Here is a 15,928-nt window from a genome sequence, read left to right as displayed (position 1 = left end):
TCGTGGGCGGTCAGTTTGCGAGTCGGCGCGCTGGCCAGCAGCTCTGCTCGGTGACGCTCGTTGAGCTGGTCCACTTTCATCAATCGCGCAATATCGGAAAGCTTGTAGGCGGTTTCCTGAATGTCATTCAGAGCGATGCACAGCTTGTCGGAAATGTCAAACTGCCCCTCAATGTCAAAATAGCCCTGATGTATGCATGTACATCACGCACGATGTCAGCTTTGATGGTGCAAAACGTGTTCGGCAGTTTTACAAAGCATCTGCAGGTCAAGGCACACACCTGGCGCTTGATCTCAGCTTGTAATCCGCGTAAGTATGCAAGCGCACAGTTGCACATGGAGTCACCCAGCATGGTCATGAAAATCTCGGCCATGTCTTGTTGTGGCCAATCCAAACGCGTCCACAACTGCCAATATGTGTAGTGATCATGGTGATGAGCACAAACTAGACGGTAACAAATAGACCAGGGCCAGCGAGGTGCACGAGGTCGGACGTCCTCTTACGCTCCAAATGTCATTCAATAGACGGAAAATGTCAAGCACGCTTGACGAAAACATGGATTCGGCGGTCACGCGGGTCAGTTTGTCGTACTCAATGGCCTGCCAAGCCAGCAGGAGTTGGCAGTGAGGGTAATATGCGGCTGAGCCCATGCCCACTGGGCCCGTTTGGCTTTCTGTATCGGCAAAAATAGGTCGAAGCCAGCTGTCTGATTGAGCTCACCTTCTGAATCCACTTGACACCCATCACTTGAGTCAGTGAGATCCAATGCAGGATCACGGGCTGAAAGACGGCATTGAGATTGGTGATCTCCAGCTGATCAACATCCTCATCATCCATCAAGTTTTCCATCGTGTCACGCAGTTTCTTGGTCGAGAAATAGAGCTCGAAGATAATGCCGTAAGCACTGATGTCCTCACTCTCATCGACAATGGTCGAGGTGGTGCCAGTCCATGCCTCCGCAACTTGCTGCAACACAGGAGAAAGCAGCCAACAGCAGTCAACAGCAGTCCAAAGGTGAGAGAAAAGCTGAAGGTTGTTCTCCTGACTTTCCCGGCAAAGAGGTGGTGCAGATAGGTCACAATTTGATGGCGAGTATGAACCAAGCGAGGGATCTGCGCACCTTGATATCCTTCACTAGCAAGGCATCCCAGGCCTTGATGGCCAAGGCAATCACGTTCAATCCCAGCGGTTCAAAGGCCACGCTAGGCACACGCAGGATGCCGACACAGAACACAGGGAAGTCGGTGCCGGCCGGCAAATGAGCTCTGACCGTTGTGGTCTGACCCAGTGGCGAGAAGTCTAGGCACGGTGTGACCCACCTGCAGTATTTGTGGAGGAAGGAAAGCTTCTCCATGATACGACGCATGAGTTTGACGGTCTGAACGACGTCCTTGCCAACAAACTTGTCATCGTCGTGCAATTCCTGTTTCTGACGGTCGTAGTATTCTTGACAATACTTGAAGAATACGCCCTCTACCTCATTGGCTAAACGGCGCTCGCTATTGGTGCCCTTGGCCAGCCACGGCGGCATCGTGAAGCAAAGGCGCAACACGGTGATGACCGAAAGCATGTACACGGCACCGTCTTCTGAAGGCTCGATGACGTCAAAAACATTGCCTAGAAAGAGCCGGGGTATCGTGGGGTAGAAACGGCATAATGAGGGCACGGTTGACTCTTTCAAGCCTGTTGCTGCAGCGCGGGTATGCCCCACCAATGGTTTCCAGTCCAGAAACGATCATGTTTTCAACCGCGTCGGCAAAACATAGCGCCTCTTCTGGCGCCAGTCCAGCACGCTCATCGGCCTGCGGCGGGATGGTCTTGGCCACGCGCTACAAGTTGCAAATAAGCAGAGAAACAAGCACAAAACACACCATCAGGCGAGTCAATGCTGCGACGTCTCCACTGGGTTCATTAGCTTGAAGTCGGTTCTTCATAGTGTCATTTCTGCCATTAACATTTGGCACCCGAACAAGCCTTGCCCTTTGCGACGAGGCCAAGGTCGAAACGTACCTTGAGGGCATCACTGATGGCAGAGATGTAGACGCCTTCACAGACGTGGTGGTCGATCAAACAGCGAAAGAGTGTGACGGCCTAAGGTGGAGGTCGAACAGGCGTATCAGAGCAATCAACAAAAAACAAAAAACAAAAAAACAAAATAAAACAAATGGGCCACACCATGTCCCCACCGCTCCGCTTAGCTGAACAAACTTACACGCTGAACATCTGTGAGCGCAATTTGTAGTGCATGCTGATCCAAGATGGTTTGGCTTTGGACAGAAAACCGGCCATCCCAAGCATTCGTCACGTCGCCTGGCGTGGCAGTTTGTGGCCAGAATTAGCAGCACCAGCGTGAGGGTTTCGTGCTTACACGCACCTAGCACCAGGTCGAGCTTCAACTTACCCAATGTGTCCTTGGCTTCAATGAGGATGAGCTTTTGCATCAGCGAATAATGAAGCTGAACCAGCTCAAAGGTTCGGGGATAGCCCTCGTCGGCAGGCTGAAGCGGTTTTGTGAACCAGGAGATACTGAACGATCGAGGTAGGTGAGAAGGGGCATTGGTGAGCAAGTTGAGTGCGTCTGCACATTCAAGTCAGCTCGTGTCAAGTGTGCCACGTACTTGAGGAAAATCTTTCCGGCCACGCTTGACTTTTCGGAGCGTTTCTGCAGCGGGAACTCTTGGCTGTAGCACGCGCCCCAGCACACCCAGCGTGAGGCAAACCAACCAGCGCGTACGGGCCGCCGTTTCCACCCTACCCCCGAATATTTTGACCAGCAGATGGTCATGTCAAAAGCACAAATACGTACTCAGTGCCGTTGGCAGGCATGGCAATCACTGGCACATCCACGCCTAGTGGCGACGTGCGGTGCAGAGATTAGCATTATCCATTCTTGGGCCAAGGCGTTTGAAAATGCCATGCCAAGACAAAAGAACATACATCCCAAAAAGTCAGCGGCGCCGTCGGCACTCTTGCCCGAGATGGCATGCAAGCCCTCTCGCATGGCTCGTGCAAAATGTGACATCTTCCGAATCTATTTCAAGCAAAAGCGATGTGATGAGCATGGGTACGGGCCGAAACGCTTGATTGCTGGGGCATCAGTAGATGAAGAAAGCAAACAAACCTTGGTCAGGTCTTTGATGACGCTGTTATCGCCGTCGTCGTCCCAGGCGTCTAGGACCAGAATACATTCGGGGTCTGGAACTTCAAACTCAAAAACTGCAGATGCAAAGTTTGCGGGCGCAAGAGTGTGAGATACCCTGTGAAGCGGGCACCGCTAGCAAACGGGCGTGAGCGTGGGAGGACGCGAACCTTCGTTCCACTCAGGGTCGCATGTTTTGTGTTTGACTGTTGAGATTTGCTGTTGATGTTCCGATGCATGCTTGTCCTGCACGTGATGCATTGACTTGTCACTGGCCCCAATGTCATACTGAACAGAAAAAAAGCAACAGCATTGTGTTGAAGTGCGAGCAAAAAGGGTGGCGCATCGATCGCATGAGGACGGGGTTACAGTCAAAGCGCGGTAGCGCCAAGCCTTGTCGTTGTGTCACGGGCGGCGAGCGAGGCCAGAGCCGAGCGTACGATGCGAAAGATGACAAATGGATCCGAGGTGTTGCCAGCATCTTTGGCCAAAAGGCCTTCCGCGCGTTGCAACACCACACGGAGAAACTTTCGCGAGGAAGGCGCCAGTTGTTCAGCCTAGTACAACAGGCAGCAAGCGGCCGAGCTGTCAAGGAAAAGGCAATGCCGAGCGGACACCTCAGGCCTGGGCATGATTCGGTGGGTTAAATAGACTTAAGTGCAAGTGATTGAGCGTCAGGGGTGACGTACACGCTCCAACAACTCCTGGTGCTTGGCATCGCTAGTGATTCCATAGGCTTCTCGCGCATACTTGATCAAGCTCTCCTGAGACATGCGCTGTGTGCCACGAGCCAAGTGATGCCGGTTGGGTAAGTGGATGCTGTAGCGCGAGGCACGGGACAGCTGGGACGAGGTGGCTTGCGTTAAACAAGTCGGTGTGGTGACGCCCACCTTGTCTTGGTAGCCACCAATTTGGTTCAAGATGACGCTTAGCACGGAGACGTAGGCTTGCTCGTTCAGGTCCTTGAAAAGCACGACAAGAAAGTCAGACATCCACCGGCGCACAGAGCTGCCAAGCCCAAAGAGATTGCTCAACATACATCATCGATTTTGGGAGAGGCCAGCAAATGAGCCGTCACTGCACCACCAACGTTGGCACGACCGCCTTGATCGGCTTTGCTGTTGTGTTGGATACGGGCGAGTGCTGAACGTGAGGGCCAAAGGCGGTTGGGAAGGCATGGTATGATAGGGCCAGCACAGAGACACGCCGCGGGGCGCGGGACGGAGGCAGATAACAGATAAAAGATAGGGAGAAGCATACCGAATTTTGCGTTCGTCATCAAGAGCAGACTGGACTTTGTGAGCTGTGAGGTCAGCGTCCTCGGGCTTGATATCAACGGCATCGGCAGCGGCAGCAGCGTCTTCAATCTGTTTGAAAAAACCATCCTCGTTGCCTAATCCAGGGCTACAAGCACCCATTGGGGGGCGAAAAGTGCCCACGAGCATGAGATCTTGGCGGCGCAGAAGCTGCGGCCGGAAGGCTCCAGGTGCGTTCGGCGTACCCGCGCTGATTGCTATCGGCCTGAATAAAGTCATCGGCATGCGTTTGAGCGTGCTTGCGGTTCAGGTGAAAGATGTGCTTGAGCGATTTTGTGGCGCGTGGCATGTTGCCGGTGACGGCAGGCGATGGGGCTTCTGCCATGGCAGGGGTTTGTGGTGTCGCGGCCATCACAGTAAGGGCAAGCTTCAATATGGCAGCCTCAGGAAAAGTGCAACAAAGCTCGTTGCAAAGTGGAAAAAAGGAGGCATTGCGATGTCATATGACTGAGAGCGGTGCAGGCACGCAAACTCACCTCACCAGCCACGGGCTCAGCAGAGGGAGGGCGGGATGTCAGTGTCCTGACACCCTCAGATTGCACGCGCAGCTTCTAAAGTCGGAAACCAAACAACAAAACTTTTGGCAGTGCATTCGGGGATGAGGAGACACGCGCGGGGACAGACTCCCCAATCCTCTCGGGCGTTCCCTCAGCTCCATTCACCGCTGATCCAAACAAGCAGTGCCGTGGGCTACGCCTGCCTGCCAAACCCAAAGGCCCATTCAACTTACAGCCAGCCAGCTGAGCGGTACAGCAGCAAGCAGCAAAATAGCAAAGAGGAAGACACTTTATCAAGTCGTAACAGCATCGTAACAGCATCGTAGAGTGATCACCACTGGAGTCATTCCATTCTTGAAAGCGTAACACAGAGAGAGAGAGAGAGAGAGAGAGAGAGAGAGAGAGAGAGAGAGAGAGAGAGAGAGAGAGAGAGAGAGAGAGAGAGAGAGAGAGAGAGAGAGAGAGAATTGGTTTGAGAGAGAAGTTGTCGAGTTTAGAGAGACTTTGCGTGCAACATCATCATCATCGTCATCGGATCGAACGCAGCAGGGCTTGTGCATGTGCAACCGGGGACCGAGAACTGGGTCTGAGAAAACGATCGGAAGGGGAGGGGGAGGGGAACGGAGCGGCGGACGGGAGGGTGATTCAAGGTAGCTTTTGGGTGTTTGAGCATGGTTGACATGGCAGAAGGCTGACACAAGCGCTCTCTCCAGACCAAGCCTGAGCTGCGAGGCCGTCAGCTTCGAGTGCACCCTCTCGCTGCGCAAGGCGCGCTTCATTCCCACGGGAGCATTCATAAGACCATGGCGTTGGCTTCGGGTTCGGCGACCACGCTGTCGTCCATTCCCGACACGTTCTCGTTTTCGCAGCCCGACTTGGATACGAGCACCTCCAGTGCAGCAGGCCCCGCCAACGCCCCAAGTGGCCCTACAGGCCACAGCGCAAGCAAACCTGGCCACACCCCGGCGCAGGAAGAGCGCATTTTTAGCTTGGAGCTTGAGGATCAGCGGACGGTTCATGTGCTTGCGCTCTGGCGCCACCCCGAGGAGGATACCCCTGCGCGCCGAGCTCGTCGAAGGGATCACCGCGAACGCCGTGATCTCGGTCTCGAGCTCCTACTCTCTGACGGCACTCGGGTCTGGCGGGGTCAAGGTAATCCTCCACCTGCCCCTCCATCCTTCCCCAGCGACCTCGCCTCTCCTGCTTGGGGTAGCCTCACGTCTGGTCCGCATGTGTGTGCAACGTGAATGCACCATCAATCTTTCCGTTCAGCAAATCGCGAGGACATTGCTGCGCTCAAGGCAACAAGCCAGCTGGGGGATAGGTTTGATGCGACCTTTCACCGCTGCTTCTCAGGTCTGATTGGTCTGCTCCTTTGTGACACCTTCCGTTGTCGTCATCTGGTTCTTGACGGCATTCCGGCACATGCGTGCAGGTGAGGTCGACTCGGAGCGGGAGCAGAGCGAGTTCCACTACGAGCTGGACAGCGCCTCAGAACACATGATTGCATACCTGACCGTGCCCGGCATCAAGGTTGGTGTCAGATTCAAGATGCCTCGTGCCCGTGCCCTATAAATCTTTCCTTGCGCCTGGTGCGTGCTGTTTAATGACTGCTTTGGTGCTTGAACCTGCACAGCTGAAGCTGGGGGCGATTCCTCTGACGGAGGTGCCGGACGTAGCCTCGGGCATGCATGAACTAGTTGACCGTCTTTTGCACCGTCAAAATACCCTCAAGGTAAGCAAGAGGCAACTCTCCTCTTCTTGCTCTCGTGCTTGCCTGGCCTTCTGCCTTTGACTCACACTTCCCACGGCTCGGGTTTGCATGTCGGTAGCGTGCAGTGACGCACGTTGAGCGAGAGATTGAGCAAATGCAGGCAGACACGGAACGACTTCAAAACTTGACCACCCAGCAATGCCATTTCAATTTTGAACGCCGACCGCTAGACGAAATCAAGTCAACGGTGTGTTTGCTCAGACTCCACACCGGCCTGATTGGTGCTTGCAGCAACGCGCAGTCTCACATGCGTTTGGCTAGGTGGTCAATGCCATCAACAAGATTAAGCACGACATCAAGGAAGCTTTGACAGGCGTGGCAGGCCCAAGCAGCCTGGCGACACCCCCCAGTCTTCCGGACGAGCCTTTACCAGCCTCCATGCCGGTATCCCAGCCGGCACAACCAACGACCGGGTCTCAAATCGGGCCTGCCGGCGCCATGAGCATGGCCACCACGGACGTCAATCCCAGCCTGGCCCTTTCCCTGGACGCTGACGGCCCGTCGACCCTGGCTGCCGCTGCAAATCGGCGTCGGCGTCGGCACGCCAAGCGGCCTGAAACTGAGAGTACATCCAAGAGCGCCAAGCGCCACGCTACCGCCGCCCTAGATGACGACGATGACGCCCCTCTCTAGAAACCCTGTTTGGAATTCAGATTAGTCTGATTCGGGTTTTCTTTCTTCCTCAACTGTGGCTCAAGTTGACGACGAGTGAGGGGTAAAAATCAATTCATTCGCATCCCTGAGGGATACATGATGATATCATCAATCAAATGGCACGAGGCAGGAATGGCCTTGACTGTATGAGGTGAGGGGACGAGGCCTCCTTCCATCTGACAAAGAATGAGTCCATACGCAGCCAGGCGGAATTGTAGAAGCGTTTGCAACTACCGGTTAAAGCCAAAGCCTACAAGCACGATTCTGCCTTGTATGACGACTCGCTTCCTAATGGCCTCCTTGGTCTCCGAAGACCTTATCAATGTCCGCATTGTGGGGATTGATGGGCTGCATGATGTCAGAGAAGTTGGCCGAAAGAAACTTCCACAGCTGATCCGTGATCAAGGGCTGTGCCAGCTGCGAGGGGTGGAAACCATCCACGGGCTCAATCAGTTGCCAGGCTTGGCCGCCCGCGGCCACAAACTCCTTGATTGCTACACACCACAATTCGAAAAAAAAGAGTGCACACCATCGTCAGAACGAGCTTAGCGATCCAAAAAGCGCGTGGGCCTGGCCCACATGCATCGAGCAGAACAGTCAAGTGTGATTGAGTTGCAGCAAGCAAGCGTGCCCGCGACCCACCTTCGGTCAGAGGGTTGGGGAAGTAGTGCAGATCAAAGTTGGAGAAGGTTTGGGTTTTCGTGATGTTCTCCAGCACTGAGCTTAGGAGGTTGGCATGCTGCAAAGAAGAGAGAGCATCAAGTGAGAGCACGGGCGAGGGGGACAAGGCTTGAAGTTGGTTCAAATGCACCGTACTCACATCAGTCGTCAGCGCGCGCAGCGTCTCTGCCATGAGTCGTCAACAGCACGGAGTGGCGCGCGCAGTGCAGGCAGGCATGGTGGGTGGCTGTAAGTCCAGGCGCGCCAGCAAAATGTACAGTACTACACGGCAAGCGATGTCACCCCAACAAGTGACGTACCGTTGCTGTTCATCCAGCCACGGCAAGGCGAGATCTGCAGGCAGTTGAGGAAAGCGTAAACGTCCTTCGTCTTGACGTCATTGTGCAGGGCTCCGATGGGGTGGGTGCGGTTGGCCATGGTATCTGGCAAAGCAAGCACACAGGGGGGGGCACAAGCATGTGGGCAGCCTCAGCAAGGGCTCGCAAACCAGCACAGCAAACTATCAACGCCGCACCGTAGAGAATGCTGCCATCAGCCAAGCCCATGAAGAAGACGTGGCTGCCGTTGGGCAGGGTGTGCTCGAGCTGCTCCAGGGCACCCATGGCTTGGGCATACATGTCGGCCGGCGTCGTCATGTGGGAGAGCGTATCCTCGTGGCCGTTGCAAACATCGTTGCCGATGAGCGCATAGACCACAAAGAGGGGATAATCCTCCTGCTGGTTACGAGCCAAGGTCTTGACAATCGTCGAGTTCATGGAGCCTGCGCGAGCACCGTTGACGGCAATGTTCTGAAAGTCACGATGAATGCAACGGTTGCGGTTGCGAGCGACCCTGCGGAAGGGGCGACGCAGGATGTGAATGGTTGCAACGACAAACAAGCGAAAAGCAGAAGAGTCAACAGGTCCAAAGAAGCAAGGCGAACCAGAAAACACTGCCTGCATGTAAGGGCGTACATGTAAGTGGAGTTATCCGGGCCACTGATGTCGGGGGCAAAATCGTTGGGGCCCGCAAAGGCAGTGGAGGCCGACATCATGGGCCAGTCAAACTCGTTCTCGATCGAGAACAGCAGGCGATCAAACGTGGTGTTGGAGTAGGCAGTCGTGTTCAGATACTACGGGATAAGGCACCGCGAAGTGAGTTGCCTGACTTACATGGCGGTTGAAGGAAGGACGCGATCGGCCAATTGGGGCAGCGGAGGCTGGCGGCGAAGGCCACTTCAAGGCCAATATGGCAAGGGAGCAAAGGTGCAGGGAGACGGACCTGAGGCTGAAGGTGAAAGTGAGCCGAGGCCGAGTCACCAAGAACGGCAATGCCGTAGTGGGGCGTATCAGCGCAGAAGAGGTCTTCGTAAGCCTTGTTGGTGGTGGGGTCGATGCCAAAGATGCCGTTGCAATTGCTGTCCAGGTTGGCATCCGAGTCAATGGGGCGGCGGCCGGGGCGGACATCCTTGTTGGTATCGTCGCAATCCTTGCCACGCCAATCAGCGCCACGGAGGGTGTGCAGGGGGGAGAAGCCATCCTGATCCAAGTCATCCAGAGGCTCGTGGTTGTTGGCCCAGTTGTAGATGATGTCGCATACGTCCTTCAAAAGGGGAAGATCGCAGATGGCGGGCAAATCTTGAACTGCGGCCAAGCGACCAAAGGGAAGCGACGCACGAGCACGAGCCACGGACTGGGCCATGCCCTCAGCGGGGGCGGGGAATAGGCGGCAGTCGCCCGTGCAGACGCCAATGGCTTTGCAGACGACATCGGCGGTGTACTTCTGCTCAATCAGGTCAATGACGGTGGGGCCCAAGACCTTGACGAGCTCCTGGCACTTGGCCGTCTCGTTGGAAGGCAGCATCTGGCAGAGACGCTCAACGGCCTCGATGGCTGATTCGTTGTGGATCTCAGTCAGTTGCTCAACGATACCAACGCCGAGGGTGCAGACGGCGCAGCCGGTGCCGCCATTGACACCGCCTTGCAGGTTGGTCTTGGTAGAGGTTCCATCAAAAGACCAGAAGAAGGCTTGGGTGCCCGAAGCGCAGAGCGCCAAGAGGGCCACACCTGTGAGGAGGAGTCGGGGAGCCATGGCAACTGCAGAATGGGAAGAACGACAGGCGACCACGGGAGTATGATCGTGTTGGAAGAAGCAAAGTCGATTCGAATCAAGTTCGAATCAGGGTCTGCCCTCTGATCGGGAAATGCACGCGTATGAGTGAGTGACCCAGTGGTGGTCTGCAGTTGTTTTGGAGGAGCAGATCGGAAGCATCTACTCCAGCGTCAACTACAACTTTGTCGTGAGAGTATCAAGATGTAGTAGAGTAAACGAACCGAAGACACTGCAATAACTGTACCGATCTCTACAACAAGTATCTTTGCCACAGCAGACGATGATGAACATGACCTAACAAACATTGCCAGAGACAAGGAGGGTGGGAGAACGAAAGGCACGAGTAGTTTATTGGCAGCTCGGCAAACTGGATAGAAGCGGGGATGACTTGCGACTGCTGAGGTGCAGGTCGACAGGCAGTCATGGTTGAATGGGGGGTTTTTTTTGGTTCTTGTTTTCGGCTGTTCAGATGAGGGCACGTGCCGAACCAAGGTTTGTCTGGCCAGAGCAAGTTGATACGCCTCCGCCAAATTGAAGGAGCTGGCTCGAGGCAGCACACAGAGGAGGCCGAGGAAGGAAGGAAGGGGGTGGCATTACCGATGGGCAACGGGATAGACCAAGGAAAAATTGAATCACCATGTTAGCCGTCTGGATTGAATGGGCGAGATAAGGCGGCGTCAAAAAACATATCATTACCTCGCGCAGCGAGGCGTGCATGATGGCACGATGGAGCAACACGGGATACAAGAGTGAACAACAGGTGACCAGATCAACCATAGATGAACCAGCTCGTCCACAAGAGAGGAGCCACTCAATCAATATGCGGCTCACAAAGCCGAAATAGGTCCCTCAGACGAAGTAAGGGAATGCAATCAGCTGGAAGAGTACCGCTCAGTCAGCCCAAGAGGCACGGTGAAGTGGCCCAGCACCACTGATCAGGCTATCGTCTCGCTGTAACTATTTCGAGCTGATTGACGTGTGCTCACAGCGTTGCTCGATCGTGAGCTGTCAAAAACGGAAGCAGCCTGCTCTTCACTGCCACCGTCGTTTAGCATCCAGGCCGACGTCACAGAGGGTCTTTGTTGTGGGTGGCCATCCAGCAAGTCCATGTCTATGCCATCAACGTCGGCTGGAGTGACGACAATCGGTGGCACAGTGGAGTGCCCTGAGGACGCGCGGCGAGCAGTGCTGCCAGACGTCACCCGGGTCTCAAAGTTATCGGTGTCCTGACTTTCGCTCAGGTCGATGTGCTCCTCGTCAGCCTCCTCCAGGTTGGTAAACTCGGTTTCCGTGCGGTGTATGGGCGAAGCGCGACGCTGGCCATGCCAAGACATTGCGGGCCGCGAAGCTGAGGACATGGAGGAGCGGCGCGAGGTGTCACTGCTGATGTTGGGATCGCTGTTGCGACCTAGTGGTTTGGACCGGTTGTGAAAGAGAGCAGAGTTGGGGTTGAGGTGATCCTCAAGACCCGAAGAGTGGAGACTGCCGTCGCTGCTTGGGGGCAAAAGACGCAGCATGCCCAAGTCAGTGATGGCCTTGACGCTGTGAGTGCGAAGGCGGGCAAAGCTATCCCCACGGGCCAGGGATGGCGGTGACTGTTGCTCCACTTCGGGGGCGTAGGAGCTGCGTGCAGCGTAGTCCTCCATGGTGGCAGCGCGGCGGAGGAGACTTGCAGCGTTGTCAATGCGGTGCGAGATGTAATCATCCTCAAACATGCCGATGCCGGGACGGTCACCCGGCAGCATTTGCTCGTACTCGAGCAGATCGGAAACGGGAAAGGCTTTGTAGATGAGAAGACTCAGGATGACCATCTCACAGGAGACAACAAAATCCTTCCAAGCCTGGGTTTGGTAAGACGGGTGCCAGACATCGTGCGAGGATTGCTGCGCATTCACTGAAGGCGGGCTGCTCAAGGCCAAAAGGAGCGGAATCAGGGTGCTTTGCAAGGTGTTGATCAAAAACACAACATGAACCACCAGCATCTTGAGCAACGGTTGATAGCCGTCGGCTGTGAGAAGTGATTTTGTGGCAAAGAAGATGGTAAACAGGCCGTACACGGCCACAATCATGCTGATCGTTTGCAGCGCCTGCATGGCAAGCGTGGCTTGTTCCATCGGGGCATCTACGATGCACGAGCCAACCACGGGTGAGTTCAGCTCGAACGAATGGCTCACACGTGCATGAAAATCGTCCAAGGGCGCAGAGTGTGTGAGAGGGGCAGAGTGTGTGAGAGGGGATTACTACGCACTCTGATTGGTACCCTTTTCCAAGATGATCCACAGCTGGGCAAAAGCGGTGAGCGGCGCCATGGTGAAGAACTGCCAGACCATGGCGCGGCAGCGGCGAATCATGCTCACGTCCATGCGAATTTTTGGGATGCAAAGCCGCAAGGGAAGAAGCGGGGGAAGCTTCGTGAGCCAATGATCCTCATATTCATGGCCATGTTCCTCAGCCACACGAATTGAGGCGATGGTGACACCGCCCAGGTGCCAGAAAATGAGCTTGAAGTAAGCAAAGACGGCCATGACGGTTGCTGCTGTTCGAATCAAGTGGAACATGCCGCTGGGGGTGGGGGGGAGAGGGAAATAAGTAAAAGCAAGAGCAGGGCAGGAAGGGGGGTTGCCTGGGTGAGGAGGGAAAGGTTGATGGGCATGGTGTCCCTCGGCCGCACCACGCAGCATGGCGAGTCGGCTGGTTGGACGAGAGGGTACGTACTTGCCACGCGGCGAGAGGAGGCCCAAAAAGGAGGATATCGCGAAAAGAGGCGGGACGCAGACAAGGATGATGGCGAGAGTGCGGGGCGTGTTGTGGGAGAGTTGAGTGAGGTATTGTCGCAAGTGGCGAAAGCTCGTGACACAGGTGGCAAAGCAGGCGGCGCCCGCAATGGTCATGAGCGTGAAGGTGCGGTCATTGCCCTGGGTGAAGACGGTGGCCGTCGTGGGGCCGTATGGGCTGGGTTCGTTGTCAAACCACGACATGGCTCAAAGTCAGCTGACACGAGGGCAGCAAAGGTCTTTGGCGCGCTTGTTCTCGCTTTCTCAAGCTGTAGAAGCGTCGCCAAGTGACACCTCGGTGTTGGTCAGGAGGTGGCAGTCAGGCGGAGGGAGGGGTGAGAAGCAAACGGTAGAGCTAGACTGAGGTTGGGCTCATGGTCGTAGCCATTCCGCCACAAAGAGTATTGTGTGGAGGCGGAAGCTCGATCGGACGTGGACCGGCAAGCCTCAAAACCGATGTCGAGTCACCTCGCTCGGACAGGTTGGGTGTCAAGCAGCGTCAGCAGCAGAACCAACAACAACAGCTTGGAATGTGTGCGGGAAGCAAGAGCAACAGAGACAACAAGGAATGGCTCAGCTTGAGGCATAGAACGCTCAAAGGCGGCCGTAATTTGCGCTCGTCAGGGCGTGACCGCAGGCGTTGGGAGGGGGAGGAATGACCCTTTGTACCGCGCTGCCACAAACAGCGGTAACATCCAGACGCACATTCACAGGCACACACACAAAGACACGGACACACACGAAAGAGAAATGGATGGGCGGGCAAGGGGCTCACACACACACACACACACACACACACACACACACACACACACACACACACACTCACTCACACACCTCTGGTCATGTGATTTCCTGATGACGATGACAGCCTTGATATACGTGTGTAGGACTGTGTCTTGACGACCTACCTCTCTGGTCTCTGGGAGCTGGCAGGCAACATCGGTGGGCACCATTGCCGCGCTCACCTGGTATTTGCGAGTTCACACACCCTCTGGCCCACTGGTTCGTCGTTCTTCCCCCTGCTTGTCTCGACTTGGACTGCCACAGCTCATGCTGAGACCCCCCTCCCCCCCCCCCCTGAGAACGCACATCAGGCGTCATCGTGCGTATGTGTGTGTGTGTGTGTGTGTGTGTTTCGAAAATTAAGTATGACAATAAAAGTCTGACATTCTTGGTTTTGTGCTCAGGGAGTGATATCATTCAAGCTAGAAAAACAAGGATGAGGTGATAGAAAATTTATTTCCCGCCAAAAGTTTGAAATCATCCCAGCTTCCATTTTACTCTTTGTCCGGCTTTTCTTGATCGATACCAATCCTTCCCCTTTTTCTGCTCCTGTGGACGAGTTTGCGACAGCAGCGCTCTGCGCTTTTCTTGCCCGACAACATGGACGAGTTCTTGGAGACAACAGAGCTGGGAACCAGCATGCACCTGTATGAGAATCGGGTCAGCAGCTTTGGTGACCTATGGCCGCTTAGCCGTCGCCGCAAATGCAACCCCAAAAACGTAAGTGCAGCCCGTGCCCGGCTAAATTTTCATCCCGGCAACTCCAAGTCCCGCCTGCACTCTGAATCTGTGTAAAACCCCGCCGTGCTTACCCTTGCTATCTGCTGGACGGTCGGAACGAACCTGTCGCCAGTTGGCCAAGACGGGGTTTTATCACACTGGCAATGTCAACAGTCCGGATGCGACTGTCTGCTTCATGTGCGACAAGGAGCTGGCCGATTGGGACCCCAAAGACGACCCCAGCAAAGAGCATCGCAAACACGCGCCTGCTTGCCCCTTCCTCAACCTAGACCTGGCTGAGAGTCGTCGTGCCACCTTCAAATGCTGGAAAGAAGGCATCCTCGATGCCACAGTCGAGCAGGTCAGCTTACTCGCAGGTCGCTGCCAGGTCGCACCCAGGCCAGCTCCGCGCTTGACTCATGCTGTTCTCCGGACAACATGCACAATAAACAACATCCTAAACACAGTTTGTTGCTGCCGGTTTCTACCATACACCCATCGAGTCTGCCCTGGACACTCTGACCTGCTTCCACTGCCAAAAGTCCCTCGGGGGCTGGGATAAAACCGACGATCCCATGTAAGGCTTCTCAGCGCCAGCCCGAGACATCGGCTTGCTGTACACCCATGCCCTTTGCTCATTCACTTCCCTCCAACCTTGACCAACCACGCACGTACAATAGTGAAGAGCATTTCTCCCACTCTTCACGATGCACCTTTATCAAGTCTGTCCGTGCAGCTCGCGATGCCGAGGCTGCTCGTGAGACCACCCCCGAGCCTTCCGAGGCCGAGGCCTCGGCCTCGGCTGATGACGACGCCACAGAGTTTTCCAACAAGCTGAACGACATGGAGGAAGGCTCCAATAAACTTGCTCAAAAGGCAGAGGAAGACACCCGAGCTACCCCCACCAAGTCACCTGCAAACGAAGTCGATACGGTGCAACGTTCTGCCAAGACCATCGCCCGTGCCAAGCGGGACACACCCTCCACACAATCCGAGCCTGCGGTACAATCAGAGGATGTGCAGGATTCTACCAAGAGTGCCAGGGCCGGTTCGCAGCCGACAGCAAAAAAGGTATTTCAACCCGAATTCGCCGTGCACAGAATACCAATCTTCAACCTTTTCGAAGCACAATAAAACGCAACGAACTGATACGGCGGGCCTGACTTGCAAATAGGCTAAAGCCACCCCGCTCTCCGTGATGCAGTTGGACGCTCCCGACGTTCAAGACATGACCATGGCTGAATTCTTCGACGCCAAAAAGGCCGAAAAGGTAGAGTTGCACCCGCGCTTGTTATCAACCAAGCGTTTGCTCTTCTGAGAAGCTGGCCTCATGCCTCCGCAAAATGTGTGTCTCATGTTTAGCTTCATGCAATCGTGCAAGCCGGGGAGGCCCGACTTGCCGCCTTTCGCGCTGCAGCAGCTGACACACGGGCACAGCTGGTGGCCATGCTTGCATAGCGGGCGTGTAAGCAATGAGGCCCAACTGGTGCCTTGAT

At 55.2% G+C, this 15,928-nt stretch overlaps 5 protein-coding genes across 5 annotated transcripts; 2 read left to right on the top strand and 3 right to left on the bottom strand.

The window, feature by feature from the left end:
• Window positions 1–127: 127 nt before the first annotated feature.
• On the bottom strand, window positions 128–5,512 carry MONBRDRAFT_31507 (uncharacterized protein; the record flags this gene model as incomplete). Its single annotated transcript, XM_001743644.1, has 21 exons — window positions 128–406; window positions 504–599; window positions 721–966; window positions 1,121–1,202; window positions 1,320–1,617; window positions 1,712–1,829; window positions 2,011–2,091; window positions 2,213–2,310; window positions 2,402–2,526; window positions 2,619–2,681; window positions 2,807–2,849; window positions 2,938–3,031; window positions 3,122–3,216; window positions 3,310–3,427; window positions 3,580–3,696; window positions 3,829–4,101; window positions 4,179–4,257; window positions 4,400–4,543; window positions 4,641–4,822; window positions 4,932–5,006; window positions 5,288–5,512. The coding sequence occupies 21 exons, from the start codon at window positions 5,510–5,512 to the stop codon at window positions 128–130; spliced, it is 2,931 nt and encodes a 976-aa protein (XP_001743696.1).
• Window positions 5,513–5,755: 243 nt separating this feature from the next.
• Window positions 5,756–7,359, top strand: MONBRDRAFT_6368 (uncharacterized protein; the record flags this gene model as incomplete). Its single annotated transcript, XM_001743891.1, has 5 exons — window positions 5,756–6,104; window positions 6,225–6,308; window positions 6,388–6,485; window positions 6,589–6,687; window positions 6,988–7,359. The coding sequence occupies 5 exons, from the start codon at window positions 5,756–5,758 to the stop codon at window positions 7,357–7,359; spliced, it is 1,002 nt and encodes a 333-aa protein (XP_001743943.1).
• A 309-nt stretch (window positions 7,360–7,668) lies between these two features.
• Window positions 7,669–10,131, bottom strand: MONBRDRAFT_34989 (uncharacterized protein; the record flags this gene model as incomplete). Its single annotated transcript, XM_001743643.1, has 7 exons — window positions 7,669–7,874; window positions 8,023–8,119; window positions 8,201–8,226; window positions 8,361–8,483; window positions 8,576–8,892; window positions 9,015–9,172; window positions 9,322–10,131. 7 exons carry the CDS (start codon window positions 10,129–10,131, stop codon window positions 7,669–7,671), a joined length of 1,737 nt encoding a protein of 578 aa, XP_001743695.1.
• Window positions 10,132–11,087: 956 nt separating this feature from the next.
• Window positions 11,088–13,130, bottom strand: MONBRDRAFT_6366 (uncharacterized protein; the record flags this gene model as incomplete). The annotated part of the gene is made up of 2 exons (XM_001743642.1): window positions 11,088–12,274; window positions 12,401–13,130. The coding sequence occupies 2 exons, from the start codon at window positions 13,128–13,130 to the stop codon at window positions 11,088–11,090; spliced, it is 1,917 nt and encodes a 638-aa protein (XP_001743694.1).
• Window positions 13,131–14,312: 1,182 nt separating this feature from the next.
• Window positions 14,313–15,890, top strand: MONBRDRAFT_6365 (uncharacterized protein; the record flags this gene model as incomplete). The annotated part of the gene is made up of 5 exons (XM_001743890.1): window positions 14,313–14,432; window positions 14,566–14,793; window positions 15,156–15,503; window positions 15,637–15,702; window positions 15,795–15,890. 5 exons carry the CDS (start codon window positions 14,313–14,315, stop codon window positions 15,888–15,890), a joined length of 858 nt encoding a protein of 285 aa, XP_001743942.1.
• Window positions 15,891–15,928: the final 38 nt, after the last annotated feature.

The sequence above is a fragment of the Monosiga brevicollis genome, genomic scaffold, assembly GCF_000002865.3.
Source record: "Monosiga brevicollis MX1 MONBRscaffold_4 genomic scaffold, whole genome shotgun sequence".
Classification (NCBI taxonomy): Eukaryota; class Choanoflagellata; order Craspedida; family Salpingoecidae; genus Monosiga; species Monosiga brevicollis.
This window is presented reverse-complemented; position numbering and strand designations above follow the sequence as displayed.